This window comes from Pseudonaja textilis, chromosome 1, assembly GCF_049901715.1.
Source record: "Pseudonaja textilis isolate UNSWEBS1 chromosome 1, rPseTex1.2, whole genome shotgun sequence".
NCBI lineage: Eukaryota > Metazoa > Chordata > Lepidosauria > Squamata > Elapidae > Pseudonaja > Pseudonaja textilis.
In genome coordinates, this window is record NC_141990.1 from 243847623 (window position 1) to 243861754 (window position 14132).

A 14132-nucleotide genomic window follows, 5' to 3' on the forward strand; every position below is an offset into this window, starting at 1 on the left:
GGCCACTAGCGTTCTTTGAACCACCCATGCCATTCTCCAAATAGTTCATCCCATTCTTGCAATGCTTTGGAAAGCCTTTGGAAAGCTTCTGAGGTCTTCCAAAGTCTTGCAGGAAACAGGGTGCCTGCCTTTTTCTAAAGAGCGTGCCAGTTCTCACTAGACCTAGAGAAGATGGCCTCCCATGGCGAGCAATTGTCTCACAAAGACCCAGGGAAAGCAAGCCTCTTCAGCAGTGGGAGGAAGCAGATGGCAGAGATCAGCTGGGTGTGTGGGATAGTGAGAGTGGATGGGTTGGGTCGCACTTTTTGACCAAAGCTCTGCACTGTGCTCTTGGCATTTCCCAGAACTCTGTGGCTTTGTGCCATATTTGGCATTTCCTGGGTGTGACAGCTTTGTGCTACCCTTTTGGTCCTTTCTGGAGACACAGCAGATTTATGCTGTGGGCTGGGCTGTGGTTCAGGGATTTTTTACGGCCTCAGAACTGTAAATGATGCACCAAGAAGCCCTTGAGCCCTAGCATATTCTTTCCCTGGCTGCCTTGTGGTCACATACATGCATATATCCCACACCATCTTTTCCTGGCCTCCTCGAGTTTGTGTTGTACTGCAGCAACATCTGCCCCCCAAACTAGAGCATTGCCTGTTTGCAGTCTCCCCACCTCCCGCAGTATCTCTACTCTTTACCAGGGACTCCTTCAGTTCCTGCTTAACAGCCCATGCTGGAGTTATGATGACAAAAGTGCTAGGATTACTGTTGCTAAGAGACATTGTCACACGATGTGTTTTATGACCACCTCCCTTAGCAATGGAAATTCCAGTCCAGTTGTGGTTATAAACCAAAGAGTACCTATGACAGATCTTTCTATAGTTGTTTTTGCATAGAACACCCTTGACACATTGGATAGGGTTTTTGTTTCAATGTTAAACACGTCCACATTATATCTTTTTGTTAAATGCTATAAAGGTGATTGTAGATCACAGAATTTGGATAAATGGGGACCAAAATGGCAGCTATTTCTAGTTTGAATGTCATGGTGACTACATTCATATATGGCATGGTGACTACATTCATATACTATGCATACTCATGATTAATATTGTTTCACTGAATCCAGTTTTCTTAGGTCTCCAACCCCTGGGCCATGAGCTGTTCAGAACTGGACTACAGAAGCAATGGGCAAGCACACAGGTGCACATATCCCCACTTCCATGTGCAGGAGGTGAGCATATATGTGCTCCATTTGTGCAATGGGTGGGCACATGTGCTCACCTCCCACAAATGGAGCCACGTGCACTTGTCGGCCGCTCATGTAGAACCATCCCTATTCTCACCCCTACCCCCACCAGTCCGGGAAAGTTGGGGAACACTCGCATACACCAAATCATTGAATAACAAGCCATATTTAAAGAGCACCTTAAGCCAAAATCCTGGATTGTTTGTGCTTTGGTGTATCAGGCAAACAGCAACAGAATCTTTGTCAGTGAATTCGGCTAAATTATTTCATTATTTTGTATTAGAAGAAAAATCATATAAATAATGACAGAAATGCTGAAGAGTTTTGCTTTTTAACTACTATTGTCCAACAGCTTTTGGTCCATTTATTTGATAAGGCATTAGCAAGATACAGTTATAAAGGAATTAAATTGAATTTGTGTAAGGTAGATGTTAACATTCAACAAAAGAATAAATAAAAGGTGCATTTTTAAAGCCTTGCTTCCATCAACACACAATATCTCATATCTGAACCTTGTTCCCATGGAATACTACTGAACGCAATATAGATTTCTGCAGATTCAAGGGTCTGTATTAGAGTAATTCCTTGTTATCAGATCAAGTCAGTTAAGGTACAAAAGAATATTCTGACTCAGTTAAAAACTTTGCCAGAGGTTTTAAGAAGCCAGAACATCATTGCAGATGCAGCATAATAATTATCGGATTATTCACTTCTAGATTAAAAATGGTGAACATATTTTATATTATTTATTATTTATTAACCAACTTTTGCAGAATGTCTGAGATGCAAAATCTAAGAGAATGGAATCTAGAGACTATATTTGATAAATCAATATACAGTAGAGTATGTTACTGATATTTAAAAAGTTAACCTAGTTCATCTAGCATGTTTTATGGCTCTTTGTGTTCTTGAGCCCATCCATGCTGTCTTTATTCCAAAGTTAGTTCCACTAAGTTCTGTGACCAAGAACTTATGTGTATATTCAAACTAGGTTTCTACATAGATCTTTTTTTTTCTTCTTTTTGTCTTCTAGAGAAATATATTCAAAATTTCAGATTCATGTAACTTGAAAGTTCTTTTATATGGTTTTTCAGTTGGTTTGTTTGAATGATGAGGGACTACTACCCAATCATGTCATTGTTGAAATAGCTATATATTGTAAATGTATGAAAAAATATGCATGTACTACTGCATGTTCCTCCATATCCGTAGTGTTTCAGATTTCAACATTATGAAATAACATGTTCCCATGAAATAAAATAGGTATTCAACCCTAACTCTTAAATTATTTTCATTGTGTTGGGATTTTAAAAAGTGATTAAGGCATCATTCTCCAACGACAAGGTCCCAGTTGTTCCTACTGCATATTTTTCTTCTGTTGTCATCTTCTGGAGAGCAACCTAAATAGAATTGCCAGGATTTATGCCTTCCTTTGTTACTATGATAAGTTAATGAGCTAAATCTGGAAATGAAGCTTCCAAAGTAATAAAAAAAAAATCACCAGGAAAAAATCTTTATCACCAAGTCTTTGGAAACCCCAATAAGCTGGTAATGTAGATTACTCAATGTGATCTCACAATTTGTCTTGTAAGCTACATAGACAACTGAAGAAACAGTGTAAGACAAGGGATCCACTGAGTATGGGCAATGGAAATAAAATGCACAAAATAAGTACATCCAACTTTCAACAAGTGACATTATGCAGATATCCTCTTAGACATCGTTGTTTTATAAATAATAAATAATAAAATGCCCTAATTGCTCATTACTACTGAATTGGAAAGAAAGGTTATGATACTTTCACTGTGGTTTGGTTTTGAAAGCGATATCTTTATAACCTTTGTTCCAATCCTTTGGTTTCTTCTGCATCTTTGGTTTCTCATGATCAGGGCGCAGTCTCCAACTCCTCACTTCCCGGGGCTTAGTTTCTTCAATAGCCTCAGGTTCATGATGTACAGTTTGCAGTTTCTCAAGGAGCCAGTTTTGCCGATCTGCTGAATGTAGGTGTTCTCCCAAATCATGCATAATCTGGACTTCACTTACAGACCTCTTCCTGTAATGAAGAAAGAGGAGAAAAGACAATAACCTCTTGGAGTAGCAAAGAGACTAGACCTTTAGTTCTGCATAGTTACAATAATTGTGACCCTGTGTAATTGGAGGGAGGGTTATTCAGAAAATTGGTGAGAGAGGTGATCTATTCAGATCATAACAGAATGGAAAAGATTTCTGAGAAAATCACTTCAAAAAGGGGAATTCTGCAAACAGCATTCTTAAAATACTAGCTGTCACGGAGAAATAACAAGACAGAAATTTAATTTCTACATGAACCTTCACACTGTATCCACTGGATTCTTCATGCAATTTATTTATAATATTTGTATAATTTCCCAAATTTAACATTTTGATCAGTGAATGCAAAGCAATGCAGAAACAACAGCAAATAAAAAGACCAATATAGTTTAATGCACAAGTGGAGCACCCATAAATGTTTTGACATGAACATAAGTTTAATGAGTAGTTTGAAATGGCTTATGGAATATAAAAAGAAAATCCAGGGCACCTCTAAGGAAAGAGTGTCAAACTTGTGTCATCATGATGGCATCACATAACGTATCAGGACTTTTTCCCTCTTTGTTAAACTGGGTATGGATGTGCCCAGCCTGTAATGCATCTAGCCGGAAGTTTGACAGCCCTGCTCTAAGGGAACCTACTTAAGAGCTTGGCAGTCCTGATGGAGATAGCATTCTGTTCACCCTACTCTTCCACCTTTTCACAAGAAAGGCGTTTTAGCAAAGACATCGGGTGTTAGGACCGGCCAAGCAGATTTGATTCTAGCAACACAATGTCCAATACTACACCTTAAAAGGCTTTAAAGGTAAAAAGTAACACTAACTAAACTAACTACTTTTGCTTTTGTTGTTCCTCAACACTTGTCAATCTCCCAGAAAAGGTATAGCTTAGTTATATACTTACATCACAGCTTTTCCATCAGAATTTATGAAGAAACAGATGGCATATAAAATGAATGCAGATTTAGTCATATCCTTGGTTGATGTCATATTAACTGCAAGAAAAGTCAATAATATATTTTCACAGATAAAATTATTCTGGATAGTACAATAAAAATAATGAAGCAATGATGGGAAAATGATTTATAAAAGAAAATTGTGTTTCTTCATGTAATATGAAGAAAGGAGATAATTGAGGGTTAAATTAATCACAGATATATGTCTAACATTTGCTATGCTTTAGATTCCCCTGGCTTAGTGCCTTTTGTCTTTTTAAAAGATAATAATATATGGTATTTGTATTGCTGCCAAAAATGTAGATTGACCCAGCCAGTATAAATGGTTCTCCATCATATTCCTTCCTTTTTAAGCTCCTGTTATATCCACATTAAATAGAACTGAAATGCTTTTAACTTGTTTAATAATTCCCACATCTCATACCACTCTATCCAAATAGATTTGGAGGTCAGAAAATATGATAAGGACCACAGTCTAGAAAATCATCACTACTTCATTAACTCATTAATTCCATATCTGACAGCATATGGTTAAGATTAGAAGACTAGAAACCAGGAGACTGTGACCCGTCATCCTCTTTTATATATGGAAAAAGACTGGGGTGAGTTGGACTAGTTGCTCTCAGTCCATGCCATCCCATAACAACTAGAAAAAATAGGTGGCAGAACATTACCTTAAATTGTTCAGAATAAAGATGGGATATACATTCATAATATCACATCTGCAATACTGTGTACATACTCATGTGTGTGTGTGTGTGTGTTTGTGTATTTTTATCAAAATGTTTAAATGATTAAAAACTGACATAATATAGAAAAGAAAAAGCAAAATGTGCAAGGAAGAAAAAAGTAGAAAAATAGAAAAGAAAGAAAAAAGATCTAAGGAATTAGCATCTGATAGTCTTCACAGCAATTATGTGTAAAAAAAATTTTTTAACCTTTCTCTCCAAAGTTACATCATTTTGTTCCTCTTTCTATAATCTATGTTTTCTAATCATCAAAACACTGAATCGCAAATTTATTTTTTCATTTTTACACAAAAAGTCCATAAGGGGCTTCCAGTCACCAATAAAATACTGTGTACAGTTCTGTTGACTAAATTTGAAAAAGGATATAATAGCTGAAAAAGAAACCAAGAGAAATAGGCAACCAAAACTATTAGAAGGCTTGAATGCCTTCCCTATGAGAAAAGCCTAGAACGGGTGTCCAATTCATGTCATCATGTTGTCACATGATGTATAGGGACTTTTTTCTCCTTTGCTAAACTGGGGGTGGGGGTGGCCATCGTGTAACACATCCAGCCTGCAGGCCGCAAATTTGACACCCCTGGCCTACCATGTCTCACCTAGTAAAAAGGAGTTTGAGGTGAAATATGAGCAAAGTGTGCAAAATTCTGCATGGCCCAGAGAAAGAAGATAAGGATAATTTTTCCTTTCTTTCTGAAATCATTAGGATCAGAGGTCATCCCTAACCAGAAATAAATTTAAAATTGACAAAACAAAGTATTTTGCACAGTGTATAATTTACTCACAAGACTCAGTGGCCATTAATAAGGTTCCCCATTATTTATCTGCTATGCCTCTATGATGTTTTCATGGATAATGATTTCAGTCCTTTTGAAAATTTGCAGATATCACCACATTCTGTTCTATTGAATTTCTTACATAGGTTATGTATTGATTGAAGAACTATTTATTTATTTTGGCAAAATCTTTTTATTTACCGCCAATAAGGGATTATCTTGGTTTTGGTAAAATTAGTATTCATAGACCCAAAGTGAATCTCTTGATTACATGGATCGTGTGGTTTTAAAATGTGGTGATGCAGTCAATATGGTTGCTTTAACAGCTGTGTTAATTCGTTTCCTGTTAACTGGACAGAACTGATTATCTTTCTCTTGATGTGCTTCCAGGTAGATAATTAAGAGTTAAGAGATGGCTTTGAGATGTTTAAGTGGATGAAAGTGGGAGTGGGGGAAAACATCCAGAACAGGATGTTCAAAAGCATATGCTGAATATTGCATGCATGTTCTTGGATATATAGAAACATTTCCCATCTAACACTTAAGACCTATTAATTTTAATTTTAAAAATTATCTCAATTCAATGAATGAACAATTTGACAGATTTAACCTCTTATCTGTGAAGTAAATTAATCAAAGTCAAAACTAAAACCACAGGCATAAAAGAATAATAACTTGTTACTGAGTGCATCACTAAATGGACTAAATGTCTATGGAAATTCTCAGTCATCCAAGTCATGATTGTCACAAAGGTGCTTTTTCAAGAGGCAACTGGACTTTCTGGTTTTTCTTTGAAGGCGTTTCGCTTCTCATCCAAGAAGCTTCTTCAGAGCTGAAGAAGCTTCTTGGATGAGAAGTGAAACATCTGAAGAAGCTGAAGATGCTTCTTGGATGAGAAGCGAAACGTCTTCAAAGAAAAACCAGAAAGTCCAGTTGCCTCTGGAAAAAGCACTTTTGGGTATTGTTACTGAGGTAACTTTGATTTCAAATGAAAAAAAAAAGGCATTCACTAAACTTTTAAATGGCTATTAGCGGTAGAAGGGCAGCATAAATCAGGTAGGATGATCAGTTTTGGCCCATGGGGTGTAACTTGCCTGTCCTAGATAAACATCATCAGTGTCACTGAATCAATGACTGGACATCATTAATTTGACTGGAGCAATCAAACCAATTTTGTCCCTAACATAAACTTCCCATCATTTAGAAATTCATTGTGCTGTAAATGATACTGCAACCCTTTTTCTCCCTTTCATAATCTTCCTATTTTAGCAGTAGGAGGCATTTCATTTTATTTTTTCCCTCCGGAAAATGTGTAGGCATCAAAAATCTGTTCTTGAAAGCATTTATACCATCCTAAAGCTATTATTATCACTGGAAATTTTATTGACAAAGCCATTTGAGTTTCTTGAGGGAGAACAGAAAAACTGATGAGGATTTAAGAAATAAAATGTAACTTAAACTTAATTCTGAATCCAGTTATAAATTCCAGTGGTAATTTTGATTGTCAGTGAAATGTATAGCCTCAAATAATTTTTTTACGAAGGTGCTATAGCAATGCTAAAAAAATATTAAGCAATTTACAATGTATGTATATACATTATTTTTACTACAACCTAAACATAAATATAATTTGGATATTTCATAATTCTATCTACATTTTTTTATCCAATTTTATACACATATATATGAAAATTAACTTTCAAAATAAAATAGAGTATTCTTACCAGATAGCTTTTTATATTGGTTCTTCCTTTAGATAAATCTCAGCAAGCAGAAGTTGATTTGAAGACTGCTTAATTGGTCTAGAAGACTCCTTAAATGCAACTTTAAATAGAACTTCTCAGTAGCTAAGGAGCCCTTTTATTGTCTCCTTTTGTTGATGTCACTTTCGAACACACCCCTGACCTTGATGTACCACCCATCGTGTGCTTTTGTTAATGGGGCATTGAAAGAACAGAAGAAAGGTTTAGGGCAAAATCCAGTAACCTGGGAAACTTCACAAGAGTTTGACTTTTAGAGAATCCGAGTTTAAGGTTAGAAAAAAAAAAATGCCTATAAAGAAATTATGTCAATTAAGCAATGATGATCAGCTTTAAATGTTAATGAATCCAGGGATGACTAAAAACTAACCTTTGTGTTTGGGGGTACCCATGTTCAAGAACATGAATGGCCCGCTGCAGGAAACTTTATTCAGTGTCATTAAATTTAGTCTATTCAAATTGAAAAAATTAACATTGCTTGGGAACTTTACACATCAGAGATAAACCTTGAAGTCTTGTAAAACTAGCTTATTGATCACAATTGGGCATCACTTTAAGTACAAACATGGATATTGCTGTGACCGAAGACATCAGACTTCAGTTTCTGAATTTAAAGAAATAAATTATTAATAGATATATACTTTCGATATACTATATACCCAGATGGAACTGTTTAATATAGTAATTTCATTTCTGAACGAATGTTCTACATAAGGATATGTGGGATTTTAACTGAAGTTTTCCTTGGAACAGATAGAATGTTTAAAAAATTAAAAAGTACTTGCCATTTCAGTTTTAATAAAGACTGTAGAGACTTTGAGGAATGCATTCTAAAAGACTAACTGCTGAGCCCTCTCCCCCAATTAAAAACAAAAAATAAAATAGGTTTGTGCTTACTTGTTTTCTCTTGCAACAGGTGGCTTGATTTACTTATTTGAGTCAGAGTCTCAATTCTGCAAGCAAATTCTTATGTTCAAAAGCTTTGTTTTTCCAGTCAGACTCCTGCAAGTTTTAGATAGTATAGATTATTGTAGAGCTATACAGTAGTGCTTTCTGAAAAAATAAGATTTTGGGAACATTTTGCTCATATGATGCTGTATCATTTGCTTACAAATTAGTAAATGCAGTAGGACAGGACTATCATCCCCGATTTGTAAGATTCATCAGATAAATAATGAAGATATAGGTTTTAAACAGGTAAGTTTACCTGCGAATGGTGCTACCATAATAATTGTCCTATTATTCTAGAGGGAATATAAAAGGCAGTTTTCTCTTCATTCAACAGAAAAGCTTTTTCAAATTTTGCCCTTATTTTATAGAATTCACATATCAGGTACATTGATATTAAAGATAGAAAGGCAGATAGATAAATAGAGTAGAGTAGAGTAGAGTAGAGTAGAGTAGAGTAGAGTAGAATAGAATAGAATAGAATAGAATAGAATAGAATAGAATAGAATAGAATAGAATAGAATAGAATAGAATAGTTTAATGGCCAAGTGTGATTGGACACAGGGAATTTGTAAATACTCTCAGTGTACATAAAAGAAAAGATACTCTCAGTCAAGAGTCAAGAATCATAAGGTACGACACTTAATGATAGTCATAGTATACAATCAGCAATCAAATCACAATAAGAAACAGTCAATATAAATCGTATGGATACAAGCGACAAAGTTACAATCATACAGTCACAAGTGGGAGGGGATGGGTGATAAGGAGTGATGAGAAGATTAACAGTAATAGTAGTGCAGACTTTGTAATAGTTGAACGGTGTTGAGGGAATTATTTGTTTAGCAGAGTGATGGCTTTCGGGGAAAAAACTGTTCTTGTGTCTAGTTGTTCTGGTGCATGTTCACCTTATTCAGATGCAACAACCATTTCTTGCATTTCTGTATGAATGAGATGAGAGCCACACATTTATTTATATCCCACCTTTATTATTTTTACAAATAATTCAAGGTAGTGAGTTATAACAACATGAGTTCCCCATAACAACAACCCAGTGATGTGAGTTCAGCTGAGAGGACTAGTCCAAGCTCACTCAGCTGGCTTTCATGAGTAAGTCAGGACTAGATCTCGCAGCTTCTGGTTTCTAGCCTGGTGCCTTAACCACTAAGCCAAACTGTCTCTCAACAATTACTGCTAAACCTAGCATCATGTGGGCCCCATACTCCCACCTATGATAGCTATGTGCTTAATTCAAGCACTTGCAGTAAGGAAGACTTGTATATTTTATTCAGTATACAGAAGAGTCTCCATCATTCAGAACCTCCTGCAGCTACAGATTATGTTGATATTGCAGGCCAAAATTTCCTTCTTGCAGATATCTACAATGAAGTCACATGTGTTAGACAAGGAGTAGCATCCTTGGAAATTCAGCCTCCAGACATTCACTTTTACACATTGATTCAGAGTGAATGTTTTATTTCCTAAAGGGACTCTTGTTTAAGAAAATATTTTAGGGCTAAATGCATTCTCTTCCACTGAAGCAAAAACACATTTTGTAGATAGGAAAAACTGAAAAAACATGGAGAATATATGATTAGAAAAGGTTCATATTGAATGTGACAATCATAAATTAACTTCTGCCTGATCAGGAGACCTCCAGCATAATTATCTCTGGTCTTAAATTTCTGTGAGTGTCCAGAAAAACCACTTTGGTATTAAAAAACAGCTGATAATGCATAGCATGTCTTATCACTGCATCTCTTTGAGCCCGCTTTTTTGTTATCTATAATCTATAATAATGTGTTAAAATGTACAATAGACATAATGATGACATTGGCTTGGTTCTTGAATGTACCAGCTCCGGGCATCAAGAATTTGTAAAAAGTGGTGATAGGGCATGAAGATGCTGGCTACCCGCTAAAGGAGAAAGAGCTGACAAGACTTTTTCCACTGAAGAGATGAGCATCCTTGACTAACCTTCACACATGCAGCAGAGCAAAGCATGACCAAATATTGCTGCCATTGCATTGTAAGAAAGATGCACAGACATGCAACTATTCAATACCAAGTGACAGAAGGACCAATAATGGTGATGTAGATTGTCTTCCTACTATATCAAATGCAACCTGCCATGCATCTATTTTTTGCCCAGTTTCCAAAGCTTTGGTTATTAATTTTGGAACACTTAGAAAATGATGATGCCTTTCAAAGACCAAGCAATCATGGCTTTCTAAGTATTGATGAATGGTGAGTCCCTTTATCACTCACCACTGAGCAATATAGCTGGGTATGATGGTAGTTCATCAATACAGGTAGTTCTCATTTAGCAACTGCAATTTGTTTCTGAGAAATGGTTGTTTAGACACATGGTCATTAAGTGAACCACATGACAATGAAAGAAAGAGACATCCTGCAAGGATTGCTGGTTGCTCTTGTCTCCCTTAAAAAAAAAACAAGCATTCTTGTGCATCAGTGCTATTCTCACTTTGGCACACATTGTTCTCAAGCTCAGAAATTTATGGCATTCATTGACCAGAAAATTAATTTTTAATTACTCTTTACTACTGTTTATTACTACTGTTGAATTTACAAATGATCATTATCCAAGGCAGTTGCTAACAAGGATTACCAATCTCTCCAAAGTCAGAAATTCTCATTGCTTTTCCTTGCTTATAATAGGATTAGGGACACTTCCATTTGTTCATAGATCTCCTATAAGCTCTATGTTAGTAGGATGATTACAACTCATGCTTTGCTTTCTTCGAAGGATTATGTGTATTTACTAATATACTTAGTAGATTCACTACTATACTGAAAATAGCAAGTAGTAAATGGTGGCACAGGGGATGATTGTAGTGAGACAATAATGCTAAAAGTGTCTAAGGAATGTTTCTCTCCTGACACAATGAAATCTGAAGACTGCCAGTAAACCTTTAGATCTTCATTTGATTGACAAGATTTGTGGTTTCTTAAATACCATAGCAGCATGCCTGGTCAATGGCATAATCATCATGATATAGCCTCAGGTGTCTTTTGCACTACCTTAAAGAAATCTCTTGATGAAGGATAAACACTGCACAAGTACCTTTGTACTAAAATATTCCTAATAAGCATCTCAGTAAGTACCACAGCTAGACAATTCGTTTACTTAAGACGACTATTCTTTTGAAAGCTAAAATAAGACGCGTGTTAAGCGTGCTCCCAAACACCAGCATAATGTTTGTTCACTAAACAAGGAAGAAGGCTCATTGAACAAATACGTTCTATTGTTTCCTCTTTCAATTATTCTGCCAAAATTAGGCCAGTCATTTTCTGAAGGCTCTCTTCCACAGTAAAAAACAAAAATGAAACTCCTCTGTTATTCTGTTTCAATCTTAGATTATTTTAGAGCTTTTTTCAATGGAGTTATTGGTCTTGCTTTTTTACCATGATAGTTGTTAATATTATTATATTTTTGTTAGGCATTAATCTCCCATCTCTGTGGCGACATTTGTTTGCTGACCTGAAGAAATCCAATGAGAGGTTGTCCATTTAGCATATAAAAATATATGGAAAGCGAGGGAACCTCAGATTGCTGAAAACCTAACTGTAGTTTGAAAAGCTGATTGTAATATGTTCTTACATACACCTTACACCAAATTCTAAGGCATTGTACAAGTGCAATGATCTTTCAGCCTTATCCATCAAAATTATACCAAAATGTTTTTCATCAAAAAAGAATAGGTGACAATTTCAGTTCCCTACAATTGGAGAATAAGATCAAAGTATAAATTAATAATTCAGCACAAATGTGACAGAATGTAGTTTGTTATCCTCTGTAAGTCTCTCTGTCCTTCTGGGGACCTCCATCTTGGCTTGTCTGTCCTTGGCCAAAGGTCCTTGTTGTGGCTTCCCTCTGGACTCCTGCCTCTTGAGTGCTTTTTCTATCTTAACAAAGTAGGCACCTTTGGGTGGGGGGCCTCAAATTCTGCCTGAGAACCGATCTTTGTCTGCCAAGTCCCCCACAATCCCAAGGACGAACAGTAATAGGATGTTAATAGGTAATAGGTCATTAATAGGTAACAAAATGGTAAAATGACAAAAAAATGGAGAACAGTTACAAGATTTAGGTATGACTAGTCTAGAGAAAAGTAGGACCAGAGGTGGCATGATTGCAGTCTTCCAGTGTTTGAGGGGCTGCTGCAAAGAAGGGGAGGCCAACCTATTCTCCACAGCACCAGAAGGCACGACAAGAAACAGGAAACCAATCAAGGAAAGAAGGAACCTGGAGTTCAGGAGAAAGTTCCTGACAGTGAGGACAATTAACCAGTCGAATGGCTTCCCTCCAGAAGTTGTGGGTGCTTCATCACTGGAGGTTTTTAAGGAGAGACTGGACAATCACTTGGCTGAAATGGTATAGGGTTTCCGACTTGAGCAGGGGTTGGACTAGAAGACCTCCAAGGTCTCTTCCAGCGTTGTTCTGATTGAAAATCCTTGGGCTCTGTAACTTCAAGCCATCTCCTAGATGGCAATTATCCAGGTGTTTATCTTGAACATATTGAGAGTGGTGCGGCGGCCTAGAGGTGGAGCTCTCACCTCACAATCAGGAGGCTGTGAATTTGATCCTAGGTAGAGGCAGATATTTCTCTCTCTGGGTACGATGAGAATATGTCTGCTGAATATAACTGCATTGGTGACAGGAAGGGCATCCGGCCAGTAAACACTAAGCTCCAATCCGTTGCCCAGACTCCACCCCGCCAGGGATTATGGAGTCATTGAATGAAGATGATATCCTAAGCATACTGCGATATTCTTGCAGCATGAGGAATACAGCTAGTGATTGCCAGCATACGAAGTACATGAGCATCTTCAAAAACTATTGTATAACTATTTCTGAATATTTGATTTTCTCCTTTATATTGCAATCTTGAATCTTTTTATTTATTATCACTTGACCTCAGTGGAGGCTTTTAGTTAAAGAAGGCATAAACTGTGAAAGAAGAGCTAAGAATCACATTTACTTCACTGGAAACATCAAAATCTCATATACCAACAACTAAATCCAAGGATTATACTTTTTATCTGATGGCTTATTAATTCTAGCTGTGAATCTCTGATAAATCAGTAGGGTGGGGTTTATCATGGTTTGTCTCAGTGATTTGAATCCAACTCATAACTACCTCATTCCAGATCCTGCATACTCCAAATTATTTTTGCTGGTTATGTACACATGCCATGGATATGCCATATTTTGAAGACTAGTTGGTATATGAATCACTCTGCCTTTTGTATGCTATTTCATGCCTTCTCTTCAAGAGCTACATACAGCATTACGTAGTGGTTCTGAAGCCCTGGTTATGTCATCATAACAATGAGAGGAATCCCAGGCAGGATGGAGTTGCCTAGAAGAATGCAGTTAAAGTTATGAAGATAAACGTCATTGTATTTGTCTCAGAGACATACCTTAGTGATCAGTAGCAGGAAAGCCATTGTGCAGTCACAAAACCATTGCTGAGATGCTGTAAATATGTGACACAATCCAAAGACACGCATACATTAAGGGTCTTATTTCCAATTGTATTTATTTGCATGCTGGAATAATTTTCATTTGTTTTCAAGACTCTAAGAAGACATGTTGTCAGGGTCAAAGGTAACTGTTCATTA

The 14132-nt window shown here is 36.5% G+C and overlaps 1 protein-coding gene across 1 annotated transcript; it reads right to left on the bottom strand.

Annotated features, from left to right (window-relative positions):
* Positions 1-3034: 3034 nt before the first annotated feature.
* On the bottom strand, positions 3035-4293 carry PTH (parathyroid hormone). The gene is made up of 2 exons (XM_026704363.1): positions 4208-4293; positions 3035-3287 (listed from the first exon to the last, which is right to left on the bottom strand). The coding sequence occupies exons 1-2, from the start codon at positions 4291-4293 to the stop codon at positions 3035-3037; spliced, it is 339 nt and encodes a 112-aa protein (XP_026560148.1).
* Positions 4294-14132: the final 9839 nt, after the last annotated feature.

Coding starts and splice junctions, on each gene's coding strand:
- PTH (XM_026704363.1), bottom strand. CDS start 4,293: ATGACATCAACCAAGGATATGACTAAATCTGCATTCATTTTATATGCC. Junction 3,288..4,207: donor TCTGATGGAAAAGCTGTGAT/GTAAGTATATAA, acceptor TCTTCATTACAG/GAAGAGGTCTGTAAGTGAAG.